General features: G+C 36.7%; 1 protein-coding gene across 2 annotated transcripts in view; it reads left to right on the top strand.

Annotated features, from left to right (window-relative positions):
* Nucleotides 1-22,516, top strand: part of GPAT3 (glycerol-3-phosphate acyltransferase 3) — a 54,604-nt gene extending 32,088 nt beyond the window's left edge. For both annotated transcript variants that reach the window (XM_063107734.1, XM_063107733.1), the window contains 10 exons: nucleotides 4,459-4,729; nucleotides 9,784-9,858; nucleotides 10,415-10,504; nucleotides 12,281-12,374; nucleotides 13,413-13,528; nucleotides 14,702-14,757; nucleotides 15,248-15,333; nucleotides 16,194-16,322; nucleotides 16,794-16,873; nucleotides 21,206-22,516. In XM_063107734.1, coding sequence (XP_062963804.1) covers nucleotides 4,459-4,729; nucleotides 9,784-9,858; nucleotides 10,415-10,504; nucleotides 12,281-12,374; nucleotides 13,413-13,528; nucleotides 14,702-14,757; nucleotides 15,248-15,333; nucleotides 16,194-16,322; nucleotides 16,794-16,873; nucleotides 21,206-21,317 — 1,109 coding nt within the window. In that variant the 3' untranslated portion in view covers nucleotides 21,318-22,516. The remainder of the gene's footprint in view (nucleotides 1-4,458; nucleotides 4,730-9,783; nucleotides 9,859-10,414; nucleotides 10,505-12,280; nucleotides 12,375-13,412; nucleotides 13,529-14,701; nucleotides 14,758-15,247; nucleotides 15,334-16,193; nucleotides 16,323-16,793; nucleotides 16,874-21,205) is intronic.
* The last annotated feature ends 2,033 nt before the right edge of the window (nucleotides 22,517-24,549 follow it).

Consider the following 24,549-nt stretch of genomic DNA (forward strand, 5'->3'; position numbering starts at 1 on the left):
GGGTCAGTTCCACGTAATTTTAATTTTAATTTTTTGGTTATATCACATGTGTATCCACTACTTAGTTTAATAAGTAAAACATAAATAATTGAATTCCCCTGTGTATCCCTTCCTGATTCCATTACCCTGCCACCCCCTTGGAACTACTACTCTTATTTAGATGCTTATTTTTATGCATATTTCCATACTTCATCTACACATGTATATATCCTTAATACATAGTATTTATTGTTTTGCATTATTAAAACTCTGTAAAAATATTGTCTTCCACATAACATTCTGCATTCATTCTGATTGTTGTGTATTCTGATGTTTGAGAATTATCTGAGTTGGTAAATGTCCTAGCCAACTTGTTTTAACTCCTGTATGGTATGCGCTGTATATATCCATCCATTTATCTATTATCTCCTTAATGGACCTTAGAGTGTTCCCACTATTTTGCTATAGAAAACAATGTGGCAAAGTGTTCTTATATGTGCCTGCGGTGCATAATTTCATAAGAATCTCTCTGAGAGGATAAGGGAGGAGTTCTTCTTTAAGGTGAAATGCCAAATAATAAATGTGGAAGGGTTGAGGAGTGATACAAAAAATTTAAAAAAACACATAGTACCAATTCATTCAGGCAAAAATCACCAATATATGGTAATACCATGGATGAAAGTTTGAGTATCCAAAGTTTGATATTGTAAATATCCCTTGGGAGCAGGATATTTACATACTCTCAATCTCCCCTTTATAGATACTTATAGGTAATAAGTATCTACTTGTTAATCTTAAAGAGAAAAATAGTGACTTAATGTGGAGAAACCTGGAAGCACCACCTTAAACCAAGTGATCAAAGTTGCATATCTTCAGTCATGGGACAAACTAACATTAGTGACTCCTGATGTAATGCACTGAGAAGGGTACAACATTACTTACATAGTATCACCACCAAAAGTATACAACCTGCATTTAATCATGAAGAAACATTAGACCAACCCAAATTCAGAGGTATACTACAAAATAGATGGCCTGTACTTTTAAAAAATGTCAATATCTTGAAGGAAAAAGGAAGACTGAGGAAACTTTCCATATTTAAGGAGACTAAAAAGACGACATGAAAATGTAAGGTATGAATGATCCTGGGTTGAATCCTGGCCCAGGGGGAAAAAATATTGCTATAAAGGATATTATTGGAAAGATTGTCAAAGTTTGAATAAGGTCTATAGATTACATACTCATATTGTGTTAATGTCAACTACTATGATTTTGATAATTGTACTGTGGTTGAATAGGTGGATCTCTATGTCCTAAGGAAATGTATGCCGAAATATTTGGGGGTAAAGAGCATGATGTCTGCAACGTATTCTAAGATATCTCTTTATAGAGATAGAACAATAAAGCAAATATGGCAAAATGTTGGCAATTAGTGAATCTGGGTAAAGTTACCTATTGTTGCAACTTTTGTGTACATTGAAATTATTTAAAAAAAAGAGATCTTTCTAAGGTATACCTAGGAGTGGAATTGCTGGCTTCTAGGCTCTGGTTGTCTTTGAATTTACTAGACAGTGCCAAGTTGTTTTCCAGTATGGTTGTACTGGTTACATTCTTGTTTTTCCACATCTTCGCCAATACTTGATATTATCCAATTTAAAATTTTTATCAATCTTATGGGTATGAAAGAGCATCTCATTGTGATTTTAGTTTGCATTTCTTTGATTATGGGGAGGCTGGACATTTTTTCAAATGTTTAGTCATTAAGGCTTATCTTTTAAAAAATTGCTTGCCATATTCTTAGCCAATTTTTTTTTCTGAATTTTTTGAATTTTTCCCTTTAATTTTTTATATGTCTTAACATAGTCTGTAAATTAATCCTGTGTCAATTAGATGCATTGCAGTTACCCACATACTTCTGAAAGTTGCTTGACCAAAACATAAAATGGAATTACATTTTATTTGAATTACACAGAATAAACTAGGTCAAGGGGTAGAGAAAATATTACATATGAAGTGTGTAGGGGTAGGGTGGCTGGCTTCTCTTTGCAGATCTCTTCTCTGTTGGCTCAGTTAAATAATATGATACAACTTGAATTTGCATTCTTATCGCTGGCCCTTTTGCAAAAGGTTATTTTTAGAAGGGCAGTCTGCTGTCCCCCATTGTATTTCATTCAGAGATTTACTGAATAACTTGTTCTTTCTTCCCCCCTAGACATAAAAAAAAATCTATATATTGCTAAATAATGAAACTCTTGCATTGCTAAATATTGGCCAGTACTTGGATTGAGTAACTGCTCCAGTGGTAATTCAGTGCCTGTAAAGCAAGAGGGTAATTCAGTAGGAACACTGTCTTGGTTCATCCTCTAATACTAATTAAACCTTTTTCAGAGATTGTGAAGAAAGGTTAAACCACTTAGATTTGACTACTGGAAGAGATAACCTCATGATCATTCAAGAGCTTACCTTATTGCTCTAATTCTTAAGGTGATTAGGTATTAGCTTTGAAAGTGGGACCAAAAAATATATATACATATAAAATAAATAAAACTCACCAAAAAACACAAAACCTAAATCACTAAACCTCAGCATTGTAAGGAAACTAAACATTTTCCCACTCTCTCACTTCATGCAGTTGGTGGTTGTCATTAACAGAGTTTGAATTCTGACTCCAGGTCTTCTTTCCTTTCTTCTCTAGTGCATCATTCTGCCATTCCTTCAAAAAAACAAAAAACTGGAATATTCAAGCTCTTTCTATTGATACATGTATAAGTTCTCCAGGGAATACGTAATATAACACTCTCTACTTTCTTCATTAATTTCCTAGTAAACTGGAAAGTGAAAGAAAGGGGATCTTCTTTCAGGGAATTTGACATCTTAATCTCCACCTCAAAAGAGAAGATTTTTCTTTGTAGCCTAGTGTAGGAAGTAAATTTCTTTTTTACACACCCCAGAGGAACAAATTGGATAGTCATATTACTGTGTGTATAGCTACTCTTTATTCTTTGAAGACCTTCTCATTTATTATTCATATTTAGTAGTTAGAACTGGGTAGCAATAGTCATTTTTCAATTTCCAAAAATTTATGCTATTTAAAAAAATCTCTGAGTTATATTCTTTATGGAAAATACAATAACAGTATAGAGAGGAAAATCTAATACTATTGCCCAGAGATAACCACTTAATGTTTTCTTCTTGACACTTTTCATATGTGTATATATATATATATATATATATTTCACAGAGCTAGATTAAACTATAATTTTAGATCCTGTCTTTTTTTGCTTACCATTAGAGTATTTATTAAGGGATGCATTATATCTCCCTGTCTGGATTGGTTATAATGAAGAATGTACAGTGAACACCTTTGCCTACATTTCCGATTATTTTCTTATGACAGATTCCTAAAATTGGAATTATTGATCATCAGCAAAACTATTTTTGGTCTTTTCATAACAAACCAATTTCGACAAAATTTCTACTAGTTCCGCACTTGTACAAGTTGAATATGAGAGTACCTGTATCATTTTAGTCATTGAACTCCATCATTAAACAAAAAAGTTTCTGGGCTGGCCCTTGGCTCACTCGGGAGAGTGTGGTGCTGATAACACCAAGGCCACGGGTTTGGATCCCATATAGGGGATTGCCGGTTAGCTCACTGGGTGAGCATGATGCTGATAACACCAAGTCAAGGGTTAAGATCCCCTTATCGGTCATCTTTTAAAAGAAAAAAAAAAAGTTGCTGATTTGATAATGTAAATTGGCTAATCTTTGTCTACTTTACATTTTTTGATTACTAGTGAACATTTTTTGATACATTTATTAACTATGTTGCTTCTATGAATTCAGTTCATGAAATTTACTGACTTTTCTGCAGGAGCCTGTGTTTTTCTTATTAAAAAATTATTACATATTAAAAACATCAATCTTTTGCCATTTGTGGTATGTGTCTTTTGCCATTTGTGGTGTGTGTCTTTTGCCCTTTTTTTTGGTGGCTGGCCGGTATGGGATCTGAACCCATGAGCCTGGTGTTATCAGTCTGTGCTCCAACTGACTGAGCTAACCTAACCAGCCAGCCCCTTCCTTTGCCATTTTGCTTGTGTTTTGACTATGGCCTTTATTAAGGATGAACAGAAGTCTTTTATTTTTACACAGTCTAGATAGATCTATACTTGGGGAGAGTTTGTTTCTGTGAGTTCTTTCACTAATGGATGTAGGGAAGAAACCTAAGCAACAGGGTTATGAAGAACTAAAATTCCTCCATAGTTAACTGGAATCATTGGGTAGAGGCTGTATTGTGTAGACACAGTGATTTCACCTCTTTTCTCTCTTCTTCCTTGTCTTTTATTTCTGAAATGTGCTTCACGTCACCCATTAAACATATTTATTTGTTTTCCGTATTCTACACAGTTAAACTGCCCCTTTGGTCAGTTGTTCTTCTGTTCTATGGCATTTTCTCATGTTCTGATGCTTTCTTTTAAGGTATTATCCAAAGAGATGAGTCACCCATGGAAAAAGGGCTCTCTGGTCTGCGAGGAAGGGACTTTGAGCTGTCTGACGTGTTTTATTTCTCCAAGAAGGGATTGGAGGCCATTGTGGAAGATGAAGTGACCCAGAGGTTTTCCTCAGAGGAGCTAGTGTCATGGAATCTCCTCACAAGAACCAATATAAACTTCCAGTACATTAGTCCGCGGCTCACTGTGGTGTGGGTGCTGGGCGTCATAGTACGCTACTGCATCCTACTCCCTCTGAGGTAAGTCACCTGCCTGATAATTTGATGGTATAAGTGGTTCAGCTTTCTTTTTCAATCATGTGTATAATGGCCACATAAGAGTATTGTGGTACTAATTCTACCCCTTCCCATTTAGGAAACCAAATGTGACCTCTGCAGGAATATATTAAGTATCTATTCTCTTTTTACGTTTTTCATAAATGAAGGTGTGTATTCAGAATTCAGTATGTACCTTACAATCTGGATCCACTTTGCTCTTACAGTCATAGATAATTTGAGGATGGATAGAAAAGGGAAGTTAGAAAAAAGAATGTCAGCCAAACTATAACAGCTGACCAGAACCCACTGCCTCTCTTTGCTGGTCTGTAGCAGTTCGTAGCTGCATAGGAGAACAAAAATTCCTGAGAGCCATCCAGAAGTGAGTTTGTTCCATCCAATTCCGGGATGATCACTCACTTCTCTTATTAAAAGTTCTCCACCTGGGTCCCCTTCTGCTTCTAAGTTCGAGTGTTGCCTGATGAGGAGGCAACCTCAAACCCAGTTTCCCTGCAGCATGGTGTGGAATGTAAGAGTAGAAGACAATGGGTAGTGGGGAGAAGCTGTAAGTGGTCAAGATCTGTTTAGCATGGTAATGGCTGGTGTATCGGCCACAACATTGCTGTTGATCATATTGCTTCATTTCCCTGGACAGTCCTTGGCATCCTCTCAACAGAGCTTTCCAGGCAGTTGCTATTAGCCAACTAAAATTGGCATGAGTTGAAACCTCTTTACCATTCCCAGGAGGGCCTATACTTGCCTCATTCAGGTTCATTACAAGGGAAGGCATTGCTTAAGTATAGGCAAATGCAGATCTCCAGAAAGTTCTTTGTTTCTTTTGCTTCTGTTGCCAATGTCCAGACATTGGTGCGTAGTATGTCTTTTGGGAATCATTTCAGCTGTGATAACAAAGTGAAATTCCGGGTTTCAAATACACTTTTGCTTGAACCTTAAGCCATTGCTCCCAAGGTGGGATTCATGTATTCTGGTAATGCACAAAACTATCTATTGGTGTGCGGGAAGGAAATATTAGAGCTTTTACTTTTTAGAAGCTTCTAAATGATGGATTAGTTCTTGCATCCACACGTGGTCCATCAGTATCCAAGGTAAACTGAGGGAGGAGTGAGGACTTACTGAGGTGCCCTCATTTGTTGTTGGTTTGCTTTCACTGTGCTGTGGGGCCCAGCAAATGGTGTTATGATTCTCTTTTCTAGTTTAAACTAAACTAACGCTCATAAAATACATTAGTAACATAAAAGATTTTTGCAGAGAAACCACAGATTTAAGATGATCCAGTAATGTAAGCATCTAACAGCAAAAAGAAAATGGCAGAATTAAGATTCCTACTCTTAGTACATATTCTTCAGTGTGAAGGAATTGCTTTGTAAATGCTTTTTAAAAAAGCAATTGCTACAAATTAAGCATGTAAAAAGATTGTGCTAAAATTGATTCTGGTGATGGTTGTGCAACTCTGACTATGCCAAAAAACCATTGAATTGTATTCTTTAAGTGGGTGAATTGTATGGTATGTGAATTGTATCTCAATAAAGTTCTTAAAAAATGGATTGTGGCTGAAAACATGTCATCTATGAGAACTCACATGTTGGCTCACTTAAACTGGGAAACTGAATTTTCTGGCATGTTAATCTAGCAGATAAAAAGTTTCAGTAGTTTTGAACCCAATTGTTAATCATTAACCCAATGTTAAAATGTAGCGCCTTCAGAGTTAATGTGTAGGACAAGTGATTCTCATTAGGACAAGATGGCAACACATTATTTTAAAACTTTTGAATAATTGACTGGTGAGATTAAATAATGGGTTAGTTATTGCATCAGTGATTGACATGAAAATTCATCATCTAAAGAATCCAACAAATAACTGTCAAAAGATGTTAAACCAAGACTTTAAGAAGATTTAGCACCTTAACAAGGTATTTATAGAGAAGCATATTCCAAAAGCTTTGCTCTCACTCAAAATATAATTATTTGCTCTAGTTCAAAATAATATTTTGAGTGAGTGAGGACAAAAAAATTTTGCAGCATTAATATATGTAATTTTTAAATACTATATTTTATTTTATTTTTATTTATTTTTTTTGGTGTTTGGCGAGTACAAGACTTAAACTGTGGACCTTGGAGTTATCGGCTCAACCAATTGAGCTAACTGGCCAGCCCCAAAATACTATATTTTAAACATAAAAATATTCATAAATTTTTTTTAATCTTTATTACATTCTTCATGTTTGCAGATGTTTTATGATGTATGTGATATCAGTACAGCAGTATATGTATATCATTCTTAATCACGATGGGGGTACATGCTCAGAGGTTTTATTGATGGGGTGTTTCCCCACTTAGGTTAAGACTACTTCCTTAAGCTATTTTTTTCTACCTTAAAAAATAGTCTACTCGTGCTGGCCAGTTAGTTCAGCTGATTAGAATGCTGTGTTGATAATACCAGGGTCAAGGGTTCAGATCCCCCTATTGGCCAGCTGCCAAAGAACCCCACAAACAAACAAACAAAATACTATGTTACTATGTTAAAAAAAATAACAATGTACTGCGACACAGAATAGTATGTATAATAGTTAGGGGTATGGGTTCTGAAGCCAGAATGCTTGGATTGAAATCCTGGCTCTGTGGCTTGTTGGCTGTGTCACCTTGGGTAAGTTATTTAACCTTTTTACACCTCAATTTCTTCATCTGTAGAATGGGGATGATAAAATTGTTGCCTATTTATAGAGTTTTGGGGGTGATTAAATGCATTAAAAATACTTAGAATATTGCCTGACACATAGTGTTAGCTGCTGTTTTATCATCATCTAGTGTAAAACCTCCGATTGGTTAAGATAAGCTATTTTGTGCTGCAAATATCTGGTTAGGAGGTAAAGACAGTTACATGTCAGGAGTAAACCAGCTTGACTCTGGAGATGGTTACTATTCCTGACCATTGATCTCAGGCAGCTACTGTAGCTTCCCAAACCCACAGGGTCCTTATGATACTGCTGTGGTGGTCCTTTAACTGCAAAGGGTTACTGGATATCTCCTGCATTCAGCAAAATGTGGTAATGCTTTTCAGAGAACTAGAAGGAAGACACAGACGGGCCTCTGGTTAGATTTGAGAGGTTTATCGAGATAATCTAAAGTCTCAGCTTTCTCTATTTTGATGTCAGAGGTAGGGTCCGGGGGCCCTGATAGTCAGCTTCAACCTACCCTGTTCTCTTACCAGGTTCTTGACTCCACCACAAGAAAGAATTCAATAGCAGAAAATAAGAACAGATTTAATACACATAAGAGATACAGGTTTCACAGAGAGAGTGTAACCTAGCTCCAGAGGCTGAGCAGGGCCCACAGTAAGTTTAACACAAAAGCAAGAAATACCCATTTAAAGTTCAGTACAGAGTGCAGGCTGGCTCAAGAGAATGAGCAGCTGCTTGCTGAAAGTAAGTCTGATACAAAAAGAAAGAAATACACACTTCACGGGCAGAGTTCAGGGTGTCCAGGAGAGTGAGCAACAGCCCGGCCTTCTGCTGGGATTTGGCTTTTATGGTTTTGCTACCTAATGAATATTCAATGAAGGGGATGGGTTCCCAGTTATGTAACATAGTCTTGCACATGCTCAGTTCGTTTCTTCTTGGAGCATGTTTATTGGTCAAATCCTATCACATGCACCAGGCATATTCAAGAATATTCTGTGCTCTCTTGCACAGCTAGTGGAAAGTCATTCAGAGGATAAATTCCACTTTGTTGAGCATGCCCAGCCACCAGGGTTATATAACCCCTCTCTACTGAGCATGCCCAGCCACTGGATTTGCATAAGCCAGCCCCTTGTCTCATTTTCCCTGTGTCGGTGCTGAAAATAGGTCTAACTACCAACAGTAACTTTCCTCTAGGGGAGGCCCAGAGGAGGAGCCTGAAACCTTGGGGAGTGGCTTGTAATCCAGAAGCATGTCCTGTAACTCAAGCCCAGGGAAACTGAGCACCTCCTATATCAATTTGACTAAGTAAAATGTTTTAAAGAATCTTATTAGTAAAATATAGTTCAGCTGTTGATTTTTTCCTCTTAACTAAATCCCATTATTTTGAAAGATTTTAAATCTCAACCTTTTGTTTTCAGTAATGCTATTCAGATTTCTAAAAATGACTTTTTTTCTTTTTGAAGTGATTGGAGTGTATATTAAAAGCACTTTTCAAAAATGAGAAAGTGTCTGTATGGAGATTAGCGATATTGTCAGTCATCTTGTTTGATAACTTCTGAGTTATCTTGAACTATACAAAAGGACAGCAGTTATATTTGCATTAAAGGTTTCCTACGTGATGATCTATTTTGGTGTTCTTATTGTGAAAGAGCCTTTGAATATAACTTTCTTGCCATTTTCTGTAAATTTGAAATTCTTTTGAGAAAAATTTGAATTGTACACTTTTGATCCACCCCAATTAACAACCCAATTATTATTAAAATAATTTTCAGAGCTTTGTAAAATATTTCCTTTTGTAACCATGCCACACAAAAGTATCCCAATGAAAATATTAAGGTAACTACTTTCAACCTGAAGTGACTTAATTATAGAACATTAAAAACTTTTTTCTTATACAAAAAGTTAACGTGTGTATTGTAGAAAAAATTAAAATGATTCAGAAGAGCAGAAAGGCAAGACTTTATTTTATTCCCTTTGACCCTCTTAACCTTTTGAGGATTACGTGGATTGAACTTGACAGTTTCATGAACAAATTTCTAGGCCTTCTCTTTGCATATAGACTAGTCAGACATAATGTATGTGCTTGTTATTCTGAAAATGGTAATCATACTCAATATGTTATTTCAAAGCTTACTTTGCTTTTTTTCTTTCAAAGTGTATCAAAGAACATTCTTCCATGTCAGAATCTATAGACTTACCCAACTCTTTAAATAGTTGCATCATATTTCATACTGTGGATGGTCTATAATTTATTTACAATTTCATTATTTATGAACTTCTAGATTATTTTTCTTTTTCCCTACTATTCAACTAACTTTGGTATTACCTTTTCTTTTTCAGGGTTACCTTGGCTTTCATTGGGATCAGTTTGCTGGTTATAGGAACTACATTGGTTGGGCAGCTGCCAGACAGCAGGTAAAATATTTTCAGCTGTAAACAGGATTGTCCTTTTTCTTAGCTGTGTCCACAAAGAGAATATTTGTTTGATTCCTATGTATTGCATTAAATTTATGGCCTCAACCCACTTCTTAGAATTCTGTTCACTTCATCTTCATAGTCTTTGTTTACTTTTCCATTACACTTCAATGTAAATTGAAAAGTTGTTTTTTCAAAGGGGAAATGAAGAGAAGAAATAAAATAGACTAAAGAACCCAAAGGAAAAAAGAGTCCTATAGTATTGGCAGGCTCATAAGGCCAAGACCAAAGAACCTTCAACTTATTTTGTTCAGGAATTTATCATAATACTCTAGTAGGGTGGGAGCTACTTTCCATTAGAGTTTTGTCCTATTCTCTTAGTAAACTTTTGCCATCTAATACTAAATGCATTGATGAGACTATAAGAATTGAACTGTGCTTGTTCAATAGAATAGAACACAGTATGCTGTTGTGAAAGAGCACATTAAAGCTTCCATTGTTTTGTTTCTCAGGATTGCCCAGAACTGCACGGTAAAATGTTTTCTTTTTCCTTCAGCCTCAAAAACCGGCTCAGTGAGCTGGTTCATCTGACTTGCTGCCGGATCTGTGTTCGGGCCCTCTCTGGTACCATTCATTACCATAACAAGTGAGTGTCTGTTGGCTGCATGCCTGCCTTTCTCTAGGTAAATACAGCATGAGGTTGACAAGACAGCATTGAAAGTGGGTGGGAGGAAGCAGGTGAGTCTGACAACTTCCAGTGTGCTCATGCCCGTTTCTCAGGATGCCATAGACATAAGCACAACAACATTTTATAAAAAGCAGTGTATTTGCAGAAGGAAAATAATAAACATCTAGTTGTGTTTAGTAATTGTTCATTTACAGTGTGTAGGCCCTGTACTTCTACAGGTCATCCCTAGGAGATTGGGATTGTTATCTCACTTTACAGGTAAAGAAATGGAAGCTCTGGGATTAGTTGTTTAGGGTCACATAGTAAGTGGCAGATTTTGAGCTGGGTCTGTCTGATTTAAAAATGATGAAGCTGACAGGCCTCTAGTGTGGTGGAAAGAGGACTAGACTTGGAGTCTGCAGGCCTGCTTTCTAGTCCCATCCTGCCACCTCTAAAATTCTACAACTGAGCCTTAAAACAAAACTGGTTGGTAGTTGCCAGACAATAGGTGAAATGTTTCCAGCTATAAATAGGATTTTCTTTTTTCTTAGCTGTGTCCGCAAAGAGAATATTTGCTTGATTCCTACACATTGCATTAGATTTATGGTCTCAACCCTCTTGTTTGAATTCTGCTCACTTTATTGTCATAGTCTTTATTTGATTTTCTACTTCCATGTAAATTGAAAGAAGTTGTTTTCTCTCATCCCTTAGTCATATAGAATAAGTGTAGCTAAGGAAAGTTATTAGCTAAGTGAAAGTGATTTTGATGGCTTTTGAAATACTTTTCTGTCAAGTCGATTTTATTTTTTAAAACATAACATCATTTAAAAAGTTTTAGAACAAGCTTTTCTTTTTTACTGATTGAGTCTTTCTGTCTCATTTGTATAAGGGAAACATTTAACCATTTGGCTTTACCATGAGTTACCCACATAAAAGGCCTCTTAAGAATTTTAAGATATATGATTTTGTGATTGGACTATGAGTTTCAAGGCAAGGAGTAAAATAAAATGCTATGGCAGAAGCGTGGTCAGAGGAGACACCTTCTGCAGAAAAGGCACTTTAATCCCATAGAGGGGAATTCATAATTTATTATAGGATTGCTTTTCATTTTAAGGAAAATATGCTAAAGTCATTATGTATTTGGCTCCCTTTCTTCTCTGTATAAACCCAAACAAATGCTGCTTTAACTTTAGAGTAGAGATCGGCAAACATAAACTATGGGCCTGTAAGCCAAATCTGGCCTGCCATATGTTTTTTGTAAATAAAGTTTTATTGGAACACATCCATACTCATCCACTTACATATTGCCTGTGGCTGCTTTTATGCCATAGCAGCAGAGTTGAGTAATTGTGACAGGAATTGTCTGGCATGAAAAGCCTAAACAATTTACTATCTGGTTTTTGTTAGGAAAAGTTTTCTGACCTTTCATCTAGAGGGATAGGAGGAAGAAAACTATGGTAAATTTTCTCTGTGGATCACCTTGAAGCCACTAAAAGTCATACTTGTGAAGATGATAATAATATGAAAATGCTAGTGAAAATAGTTAAAATAAGAAAAACTTACATATTATAAACGGAGAGTCATGAACCCCTTACCCCACTCCCATCCTTCTACCTACTTTTAAAGATGAGCCCATGTGCCTCCAAACTGTTTTTTAAAATATACTTAAAAAAATAGGATGAGTCTTTATATGCTGTTCTGCATAATAGAGACCATTTTTCATGGCTTAGTATTTACCATTGTTTTTAATTACAGGCAGTATAGACCTCAGAAGGGAGGTATTTGTGTTGCCAACCATACCTCTCCAATAGATGTTTTGATCTTGGCAACGGATGGATGTTATGCTATGGTAAGAGCAGCTCATTGATATTTCAGTGCATTGCTCAAACTTTTCATTTTGTTACAAATTAGGAAGTTAGTTTTATATTAGAAATTTGACTGGGCTATACTATTGCAGCTATGTAAGTTATATAATATATTTACATGAGGAATATATAGTGCAAGTAAAGAAAAGAAAATAGCCATTATATTTAAGATAGTAAAAAATTAACTCACTAAAATGTAGATAGACATGCTTGAGTTTGATAGGACTTTGTAAAGTTGATTCTCTTATGCTTCTAAAATTGCTGCCAATGCTTGATAACACTTTGTAATGTTAAAATCTTCCTCTTTAGAGTTGTGTAGATCCCTTAGCCAGCCATTTATATCTCTCTTCCTTCAGAGAGTTAAATGCAATTAAACAAAATCTGGCTTTTTAATGAGGAACTAGTAAGAACGGCAGATGTTTATACTACATTGCCTTTCTCAGTCCTTGCCACAGCCCCCAAACCCAGCAACAAACCACAAAGCCCACAGTAAAACCAAACACCTTGAAACACTGTTCATGGGGGTGTGAAGGATGAATGTGTATGTAATTTTGATAGATGTTGCCAAATTTCCTTACATTGGTGCTGTAATCTCCCCTCCTTCCCCCAAAACAATGTGAGTATGAGGGTGACTGTTTCCCGTAGCCTTGCCTCAGAGCATACTGTCAAACTTTAGAATCTTTTTCAATCTGTTGGGTTTGAAATGGTATTTCAGTGTAGTTTTAATTTACATTTCTCTAATCTTGAGTAAGTTGAAGAACCTCAGCTTTTTGAAGCTAGAGGATAGCTAGTGCAGCAAGGTAACTTAAAATTTAAAGGTGCTATTCAATAATACTTCTTACTTACATTTGGCCTTTCAAGTCCTTTGATCAGACTAAGAACTCCAGTCAGTTGAAGAAGGCCAACCTTATCTCTGAGTGGGGAATAGGAATTTACTGGTAATTAAAAAAAAAAAAAAAAAAAAAGCCTTCTTTGGACAGTTGTGCCTTTACATTTTTCTCTTTTTCTTGTGATACTTCTAGGTTGGCCAGGTTCATGGTGGATTGATGGGAATTATTCAGAGAGCTATGGTCAAGGCTTGTCCACATGTCTGGTTTGAACGCTCAGAAATGAAGGATCGACACCTAGTTACTCAGAGGTAAGCAGTGAGATTACTCAGTATTTGTTGGGGTAGCATAAAAGCTGCTACATTTAGGCCTTCCTGCCAAAGAGGGCAGAGCAGCACTGAGGATCAAAACTAAAACACACAGAGCTCTATTTGTAGTTGAATTTTTCTGGTGTATCACCTGTCTTAGTGAGATTTTTAAATAATTTAATTCTGTAATGATATGGGATATATGATGGGATTAGGAGGCCTGTGTGTCTATATTGCTATGATTTAGATTAGTCCAGTCACTAAATTTTTGAAGTTAAAAATTACTACCTTGAAGGTTAAATAATTGATAACTGTTTGCTGAATAAATAGTAGTTGATTAAATATTTGCTGAATGACTGCTATCACTTAAATCCAGCAAGAGGCAGAGCTAATGTTCTTGATGAAACAGGAGGAGAAGGAACCGCTAGGTTGAGGGTAGAGATGAGCTACCAGAAACCTTTGTTGGGAAATAGCTTTTTGCTTGAGGCCTTTAAGTTAAGGCACACTGGTCATTGCTTCTATAAATACTAAGGTGGCTCATGCTCTTAAGAGTAAATTGAGAAGTACTTGTTGAAATATGCTTCAGGTTGGAAAAACTATTTCTCATCTTGAGATTATTTAGCAATGGGACACTCTGGCAGCTGCAGTCTCTGTGTCTCAGCCCTAACAGCTTCTGGTGAGCAGAGCTGGTTAATCTAGGGATGGCTGCCAGGAGGACAGGATGTAAGCCGGGAAGAATGTCAGTCATTCTCAGCTTTATGGTATGTATTTAATAGGAAAAGTTCAGCCCCATTCACTTAAAGAGTCTTCCTATACTTAATGGTCATCATGCAGACAGGTCCAGCAATCAGTGTTCCCATTTTTCAGATGAGGAAATGTAAGTACATGGAGAAGGGTGCAAAGCTCATGTCACATGACTGTTCAGTATTCTTTTTTAACAGTAGGCAGAAGGCACTGAAAATCACTGTCTTTGAAGTTAGAGAAATTGAAATAGTGCAAATCTCCTTATACTTTTTTAGAAAGGGAACAACTTGAGTTTATTTCCTTCACTTACATCTTATTTCTTTTTTCCTCATTGCTTTACAATTATATTTGTGCTAGTAGAGTATAAAGAATACCAAAAAGGACTTCTACCTTTCTCTTTTTAAAGGTAGAATTTTTATTCTTTTTCTTCAGACTAAAAGAACATATTGCTGATAAGAAAAAATTACCCATATTAATTTTTCCTGAAGGTAAGAAGAAGGACTGCATACCAAAATACAGTTGATAACAACAAACCAACCGAAGTATATGAGGAATAGAATAGTTCTAGAATTGGCATTCTTAGTCCATGTCCTATTGGAATGGGATGACCTTCTCTGAGCTTTTAATTTCCTTTTGAGATTTGATGGAAGTCATGGTACCTTTTGGATTTTAAAAGTCATTTCTGGGCAATGAACTCAGAAAAGTATTGTCCATGACTTTTTGAGGGTCATGTTTTAAATGTATTGAAATTCTCACCTATTGTGAAGAAGTTGTACCCATAAAGTGCTTAATAATGAAGTAAAAGTTTATTAATCCCACTTAGAACTGTCAGATTACTACTTAAGCAGGGACTTATTTGTGAAATGTCTGTAACTTTGATAATTTAAAATTATTTCATATCAAAATAATTCCTTTTTAAATTTGTTTAAAAAATGACTACCTTTAAAAATATTCACTCCCCCTTCTACCCTCCTGCAGGAACCTGCATCAATAATACTTCAGTCATGATGTTTAAAAAGGGAAGCTTTGAAATTGGAGGAACCATACATCCAGTTGCAATTAAGGTAAAACAGATATCAAAAAAAAAAAAAGGACATTGGATTGATTATTTTAACATACTTTCAAACTTAAAATTTGCTTGAATGAGGAACACTTGTGTACTCTTCACTCAGATTCACCAGTTCTTTACATTTTGCCTCATTTGCTTTCTCATTCTCTCTCTGCTTACATAAATACAGTCAGCTCGCTGTGTCTGCACGTTCCGCACATGCAGATTCAGCCAACCACCAACTGAAAATACTCGTTAAAAAAAATAAAAAAATAACAATGCACAATAAAAGAGAATATGTGAAAATACAATATGGCATAACAACTATTTACACAGCATTTACACTGAATTAGGTATTATAAGTAATCTAGAGATGATTTAAAGTACATGGGAGTATGCACACAAGGTATACACAAGTACTGTGCAATTTTTTATCAAGGACTTGAGCATTTGCTGATTTTGGTATCCAAGGGAAGTCCTAGAACCAATCTTCCACAGATACCGAGGGATGACTGTATATAGATATGTACTGGGTCTCTGTGTACCAAGCCTGTCTTACGTATTGAAGACATAATGATAAGCAAAACAGATACTGCTCCTACTTTCATCAACCTTCCAGGTAAGTGTGGAGAAAGATATTTAATAGTCAAGAGATATAAATAACTCTCTTGTTGCAGCTCTCTGGATCTCTAGTTAGAAAAGCAGCCAGCTCAAGTCGGAAGAGTTAGCTGGCCTGATTTGTCAAGCGAAGTAACTTGACTTTTTCTAGGGGTCTGATAGAAATATTTGGCCTATCACCTTGAAAACACTGAGAGGGATAAGAGAAGCCACCACTTAGTTCATAACTGGGATGCATTTTTTTCTGTTTCTTATCAGTATAACCCCCAGTTTGGTGATGCATTTTGGAACAGTAGTAAGTACAACATGGTGAGCTACCTGCTTCGAATGATGACCAGCTGGGCCATCGTCTGTGACGTGTGGTACATGCCCCCCATGACCAGAGAGGTATTCCTTACATAACAGCCAGTCTTTGATGTTTTATCTAATCAGATAAACGCAGGAAAACATTTACGTGAAACTCTTCTTCACATCCTGCCTTTCTGCTTTCTCAGCAAATGAGTCATTTTTAAATAATGTATTTAGCTCTCTTCCAATCAGACCATTTTTTTATTGAGACTCTTTTCCATGATAGTTTTACAGTTGTTGGTTTATTGAACCTATAGCTATTATGAAATCTTGTCTCTTGGACAAGTCTAATAAAAACCATAAATAAATATATGCACATGATAAAAAAGATACAGCAATGCATTTTCTTGATAGAGCAAATGATATTTGCTATGATTGACAATAGAAAGTATTTTAACTAATATGTGAATCTAATATTTTAGAATAAATATAAATGTTTATGAGACATTTTAAGGTATTATTTAAAAGCTCTATACCCAAGATGTACTTGTAATTTATCTTTTTAATCAGGAAGGAGAAGATGCAGTCCAGTTTGCTAATAGGGTTAAGTCTGCTATTGCAATACAAGGAGGATTGACTGAACTTCCCTGGTAAGAAATTTTTCAGAAGTGCTATCTTCTGAAAAAGTCTCTGTTAATAATGTCATTTATTATGCTAGTTAGCTGTTGCTTTAGCTGGAAGCGATAGTGATTTATACAAAATAACAATGGCTTAAATAAGATAGAAGTTTTACCACTGAACCAGTTTAGGCAAAAAGAAAAAAAGATAGAAGTTTATCTCTCTCACATAAACATGAGCAGTCCAGACTGGCATAACAGCTCATTGCTCTACTGTCCTCAATACGTGCTCTTCTTTATGGTCCAGGATGGCAGCTCCAATAGCACCCAGTGTGTACAGCAGGTGGTTAGCAGGAAGGAATTAAAAAAGAGCACACCATCTCTTTAAGGGCACACACTGGAAGCTGGACATGCCACTTACACTTGTATTTGTTGGCCAGTTCTCAAGTCATGAAATGACATCAAGCTGCAAAAGAAGCTGGGGAATGTAGTCTTTGTTCTGGGTGGCCATGTGCCTAGCTAAAATTTAGGGTTCTTTTATTGAAGAATTAAGGGAGAATGGATTGGGGTGGGGTGGGCATTGGGAATCAAGGAGTTACTTCCAGGCTTGTTCATACTTAACTCTAGCTAGGACTATGTTAAAGGAAACTTAAAAACTTGAAAGGAAGGAAATAAGTGAAATATTTCAGTTGTGGATAACTATGGCTTCAGTTTTTTGTTTGTTTGAGGAAGATTGAATGTAGGTGAGTATATTAGCCTGTTTGGGTTGCAGTAACAAAATACCATATACTGGCTGGCGTAAACACAGAAATTTATTTACTCACAGTTCTGGAGGCTGGAAGTTTGAGATCAGGGTGGCAGCATGGTCAGTTTTTCTGGTGATGGCTCTTCCCTTGTGTTGCAGATGGTGGCTTTCTTATTGTGTTTTTTCTTTTTTTTTTTAAAGATAACTGGTAAGGGGATCTTAACCCTTGACTTGGTGTTGTCAGCACCATGCTCTCCCAAGTGAGCCAACCGGCCATCCCTATACAGGGATCCAAACCCATGGCCTTGGTGCTATCAGCATCACACTCTCCCAAGTGAGCCACGGGCCAGCCCTCCACACGACTTCTTTGAGCATGTATCGGGAGAGAGAGACCACAAGCTCTTTGGTGTCTCTTCTTATAAGGGCACTAATCCCATCATGAGGGCTCCACTCTTATGACTTTATCTAAACCTAATTATCTCCCAAGACCCCATCTCCAGATACCATCACACTGAGATTTAGGGCTTCCACATATGAATTTTGGGGGGACAAAAACATTCAGTCTGTAATAGGGTTAATGATACCTACATGATAATGGGATCAAATTCTTACACATACAGATGTTACATTAGCAAGCTGTCACAAAGTGGTTCATGCTTCAAGTTTTTTTATAAGTTTGATAAAGTCCCTGCTGTCTTTTCTGGTGTTTCAAAAACACCTAACATGAAAAGTTCACTTGAGGCAATTGTAGCAGTATTCTAGGTGCAGGATTTGGCCGGTTGAGTCAGGCTGCCAGCTGGGCGACAAAGAACCATCTGTATCAGCAGAGGGACTTAGGACTGTTTAGGGAGTAAGCCTCTTGAAAGGAGGGCTGACTGGATTCTTATTCTCCTTTATGCAAGAATGGGGAATATCACTAAAATATTTTACCCGTTTATATATCTCGAATACAACTAATTTCACCCAGGAAAGCCTTGTTTCTGGCATCCATTATGCTGATTAATAGCCACTGATTTTCTACAGTGAAAACCCACCTCTAAAATTCATTATGCTAATTAACAAAGCTTGGGAGATTGATAAGAGATAAAGACAGCTGGAGCCTTGTGTGGCACCTTTGGAAGGTGGCCTTCTGATTAAATGCTGGCTGGCCTCCCCAGAGTATAAGTTCTTAGGGTAACTGACTAGCCTTAAGGTATAGTTTAAGACAAGTATTTATATTATTCTTTCTAAATTGGACTATGTTAACCTAAATGACAGATACCATAAATCGTAAAATTACAGGTTTCCCTTAGCCTACAAATGTTTTGGTGGTCCGTGTTCATATGTGTAACTGGCTTCCTTTTCCTTTTCCTTTTTTTTTTTTTTTCTCGTTTCCTACCTTTCCTTTTACCTGACTTCCCAGCCCTGCTGCCCCTACCCGGAAGCCTCCCTGAAGCTGTTATGAAAAGCCTAGAGCTTTAGATGTGTAGTTGCAGACTCAGAGGGAGGAAAGAAAGCCGTGAGAGAAAAAAACAGCCTAGGGGAGAGTCAGCCACAGGACAGGCTCACCATCAGACTGGTTTAACTAACTCCATCAAAAGTGTCCGTCATAGTTTTTCAATTTCCTTTTATCGGGCCATATGCGGTTTTAGAATAAAAGATTACTTTTAGTTATCTGGCCGTTTTCTTAAAAATGAAAATAGCCTCATTGCCTTTCCAGATACATTTGTTATCTATCATTGCATGTGAATTAACACGACTACATTGCTTTTTTTGTAGGTTAAGTGAGAACTTAATAGTATGATCTTAAAGGGGCTCTTATACTCATATATGACTCCTGCCATTGCGAAGGGGAATTGGGTAAAACTTTGAAGTCTCCAGGGGTGGCAAGTCACAGCTGGGGTGCTTAGGAAGGTGAATTCTACAAAACTAATGTCAGTATGCTCAGAGGCAAATGTTGCTCACTTCAAATTTTTGCCTGTTTTTGGCCTGGACCTCAGGAAAGGAGAAAGCCTCTCTTTTCTCTTCCTCCTTTCCTTAGTTCTCACCATTCAGAATTCATGTAAATGTTATGAATAGTTAGAAGTAGTTCATTTAGATAAAAGAGGCTTATGTGGATGATTCTGAGGACCTAACAACAATTTAAAGTCTTGTTTCATGAGAACTCCCACAGCTGACCCCTTGGATAATACGTGGACTGCAGTCTTTTTTTTAGTCGAGGACTTACTGGTGGGCCATGTCTTAGATTTGACTCTAGAAGCTAGAACATTGCCATGGTCTCAGGCAGGCATCTGTATGTAAGTCAAGTTCTGTCATGTCATTGAGTTCACTGGCTAACTTGTGATCATTTATCATCCTCAGAAAGCACTTGGTAAACATTTGTGCTTTACTGGGTTAAAGTTAAACAGTCATGGTATAAAGTAAGCAAGTTCTCAGTCCACACTCTCCTAAGAGTTAAAATCTGAAACAGTAGATTAGGAGGGAGATAGTGACCCCTGGTTGTCCATTCTCCTTCCAGCTCTTCCAGTCAGTTGTTTCTTTGTGTAGTCCAAAGAACGAAAGGCATGAAGGGTCCTTATAACACAGACAGGTCTGTGTTTTCACCACCCTGGAAAGAGTTCAGAGATTCACAGGCTCTGAATGAAGGAAGGCTGCTTACACAGGCACTACTTTCTGGTTGAATGCAGTTTATGATTTTGTTTGTTTTATTCTGTGTTTGTTTTGGAATATGGAAGATTATTAATACTGGAAATATAATGCTTGAGTGAAAACACAACTTGTTAAATACAGGGTTAGATTTGAATAATGGTTAACCCAGTTATCTCTGAGGAATTTATCCACACATATACAGCATCTTCACTTTTCATGTGTGTATATTTTAAATTTTCCATATGGTTTTCCAGTGAAACATATGTAGATGAAAAATGAGTATTTTGTTTTCCTTGGGGAAAAATATAGGGAAACAATCCTAGTTTTTATAATTCTTGTTTGAATCCAACTATTGACTGCAGCAGCCCTAAGCCCTAACTTAAAAAAAAACTGAGTGGAGATATTATTTTTTATTTTAAGCAAGCACTAGAGAGATTGTTCCTCCCTCAAAATAACATATGTTCAGCAAGTGGTAGAGTAGAGACTGAAATCTGGGTCTCGCTGCTTCCAAATCCAGTGATCTTTGCCCTATTGCTGACCAGCTGTTTAAGTGTCATGGCACCATGTAACATGTACAGATGCTTCTCCACTTACAATGGGGTTATGTCCTGATAAATCCATCAGAAGGTGAAAATATCATCAGTTGAAATGTGTTTGATACATCTAATGTAGCCAACATCGCAGCTTAGCCTAGCCTACCTTAACTGTGCTTAGAACACTGACATTAGCATATAGTTGGGCAAAATCATCTAACACAAAGCCTATTTTATAATAAAGTGTTGAATATTTCATGTTATTTATTGAGTACTATACTGAAAGAGTAAAAAAGAATGGGAATACAGGTTCTACTAAAAGCATATCACTTTTGCCCCATTGTCAGGTCAAATCCTAAATCAAACCATCGTGAAGTCGAGGATCATCTGTTTTACTATGTAAGCCTTTTACATCATTGCTGGGGAGTATCTTTTATATGTTTATTTTTCTGTTCCCAGGGATGGAGGGCTGAAGAGAGCAAAGGTGAAGGACACCTTTAAGGAAGAGCAGCAGAAGAATTACAGCAAGATGCTTGTAGGCAATGGGTCTTTCAACTCAGAGTCGGACTGATCCCATCCCACAGATAAACTCGGCTCCCCAGAATTTGCCCTTAGAAATGGAATGGTTTTGAGGGGGAGTTTTGTTTGTTTTATTTTATTTTTTTTTATTGTTAATCTTTTCTACAGGATGATTGTCTCTACCTCTTTGTGCCAGAGGCAGAATCTACAGGTGCCCTTTCTGACTTTTGTTGTTATTGCATTAGCCCCATGAAGTGTAAGGTAGTTTACTGAGTTAAAACAGATTCTGTCTTTTGTAAAATGATTGTGTCATTGCTGATTGAGTGAAATATTTGTACAAGAAAACGTGCTTCTAAAGTGTGTTTGGAACTCACTGATATGATAATTTTCAAAAAATGCGCCAAACTCTCTTTTCTTAGTTACCTTTCCTGCTCCCTTCGGTCACTCAAATGGGATTACAAATCAGTGTGAGGTTACGGTTATGGTTGTGTTTTACTGCAAGGTAGAAGAGAAAAATGGAGAACTATATTTAAGGAAAAGGACAACTTGATGGTCATCTGATCTGAAAGTTGAAAGGAAATGTAAATTATTTTTTACTGGTGTGTTGGAGGAGAAATACTATTTGATAAGCTTCCCAAAGAAAAGTGAGTCTGAGCTGGCCAGTTAGAGCACACTGTTATATAACACCAGGGTCAAGGTTTGAATCTCTTTACCAGTCAGCTGCAAAAAATAAATAAGTAAAATAAGTGAGTCAAAGTTAATGTGTGTGTGCATTTATATGTAGGCAACCCACGCACACATTTTAGCCAGCAACTGGTGACAAAGAGCTTAGTTAGTTTTCTGTTTGTATGCTAAAGATCTATACCTAGTTCTCCTCCCATCTATTGATTTGTTTGTGTTTGCAACCAAACTTATAGAAGGAGGCTTTAAAAAACATCACTTTGAATATCTTCAGTATGAATGAGCAAACGTTGTAGAACTGCCCCTCACCCTCAACCCCTTAGTGGTTTATTCCCAAACTTTCCCAGTCTCTTAAACAGAAATTTATGTAATATAATGATCTTTTGGAAACTGAGCCTTAAATTTTTTAAAGGGGGAAATAGGTGTTCCCCAACTCACACAGCATAAGCAATGTTTGATAGCAATATAATGCCGTCATAAGCTCTCAAAAGTATTGTATCTCTTCTGGTAACCATATACAGAATGTGAAACTGTCTTACCATGAATATAAATAAATTCTATATTTCTAAATGTGTGTTGCATTATTTTTTCCTCCTCTCCAGCCTCTTCTGGTTTTGAGTAAGTTGAATTCTTTCTTAGTACAAACAAGTCTTGTTTGTTTTTCATTTCAATGACATAGTTAGATTTTACTGGACTGGAACACCTGGGAAACAACATGAACCACTGGTCTTTTTTTTTTTTTTCTTCTTTTTTTGCCTAGTTATTTGGACTCTGGCCCTGTGGACTCCACCTTGAGCAAAGTCACAGACTCAGTTATTTTGCAGGTGAACTCAGGCAATTATATCTAATTGACTGTTAGGTAGGCCTGGCATAGCACTATCAGTATATACTCTTCCTGTCTAGCTAGATGAATTTGATCCCACAAGAAAATTTATAAACAGGTTACCCTCATGGTCACCTACCTTTCTGTTTTCAACTCCCACTCACCCTTTCCCTTTGTTGTTGCTTTAAGTTTTGGCCCCCAAAATTCTATTAGAGGTGATCTTGATTGAGAATCAGCAAATCCAAATATGTATGTTGGGGTGACTCTTTTCTGTGATTGTTTTTTCTCAGAAAAAGGAGTTCCTGTTTCTTTTTACTGAAAAAGCTAGAATTAATAAATCCACTTATTAGCACAGTTCTCAGAAAAGCTGATAGAACAATTAACAGCTGTTTTGTTTGGACACTGATAAAATGTACCTTTTTGAGAGCACTGTGAAAACAATAATGCTGTCACATTCTCACTAGATAATCTAATGCTACTTCCATCAGAACTTTTGTCTTGTAGGTCTTTGATTTACACGACTAGTTTTCAAGTTGCCTGAGGAATTGCCATATTACTGAAAACATGTTTTGGAAAGATAATATGAAAGTACTTCAAGCAGTCTGTGGAAAAATAAAATTAAAAGATACCACGAATCTTTCCATGAACTTTTTGAAGTGCCCATGTGTTGCTCAGATTTAGTTTAAGCACCTTAGAACTCCTTTTCTGTGTTTGCCTTCCCTGATATTATTTCATATCCACTTTAGAAATATTGTGTACAGAATTTAGTAATCCTGAGTGTTCTGTAATTGTAATGAGATATCAAAGATAGGCAGTGTTTGGTAGAAAATCCCATCAGATAAGACCTTTCATCTAACCCTTACATAGATTCACTAATTGAACCTTGAGGTTGCCCTTTTTTATTCCAGCCCTTGCCAAGGTTTTCTGAAAGATGGTGGCACATCCCGGGTTTGGATGAGCAGCCATGTGAGCAACAGTAAATATACTTAGAAACAGGAGAAATATTCCTGGATGGCTGTCTGGTGCAAAGAACAGTTGAGGAAAGTTTTCTTGTATAAACAGACTTTCCTAGGCATACTCGACTTTGTCTTGGTGATTTGCGTAATCCCTTCAGTGCATGTGTTGCACTTGGGCATTCTGTTGATATCTTAACATATACGATAAGCGTTGTTGGTTTCTCTGTGATTACAGATAATATATTGTGGTCATGAAGACTTCCTCTTGGCCAAAGCTGCTCTCAGTCTCTGTTTCTGAAAAGTGGTATTACTGACCTAGACTGCTTCCTGGCAGGACAAAGTAGGTTATGATGGGAGGTGGGGACAAGGCTAGGATCTGGGATTGCTACTGTAAGTTAGGAGCCGTAATAAGGGTCTTGACAAAAGCAGTGTGTTTGATTGTTTTTTTAACACTCATTCCTAGTGGATTGATGCTAGTAGTTGATGCTAGTTTTTGGAATAATGGTGAAGGTGATGGAATAGTCACAGGACATTTTATCATTGTGACTGTAGCACTCACTGGCTTTGCAGCCTTTGACAAGTCTTTGATTCTCACTTGTCTTCTTATTTATTGTGAAATGATAGAAAATACAAAAGTGTATGAAAGTATGCAGGTATACTTTAAGGGTGACAATAAAAACAAATACCTGCATACTTATTGCCCAGGCCAATAGACAGAACATGACTGTATCCTGGAAGGTATTAAAAATCACAATTTCTTATTCCAGTTACTGTCGATGGACAGTAAGATTATTTCTAGCTTTGCTGTAACCATGCTTGAGTAT

Source organism: Cynocephalus volans, chromosome 9 (genome assembly GCF_027409185.1).
Source record: "Cynocephalus volans isolate mCynVol1 chromosome 9, mCynVol1.pri, whole genome shotgun sequence".
NCBI classification, from domain to species: domain Eukaryota; kingdom Metazoa; phylum Chordata; class Mammalia; order Dermoptera; family Cynocephalidae; genus Cynocephalus; species Cynocephalus volans.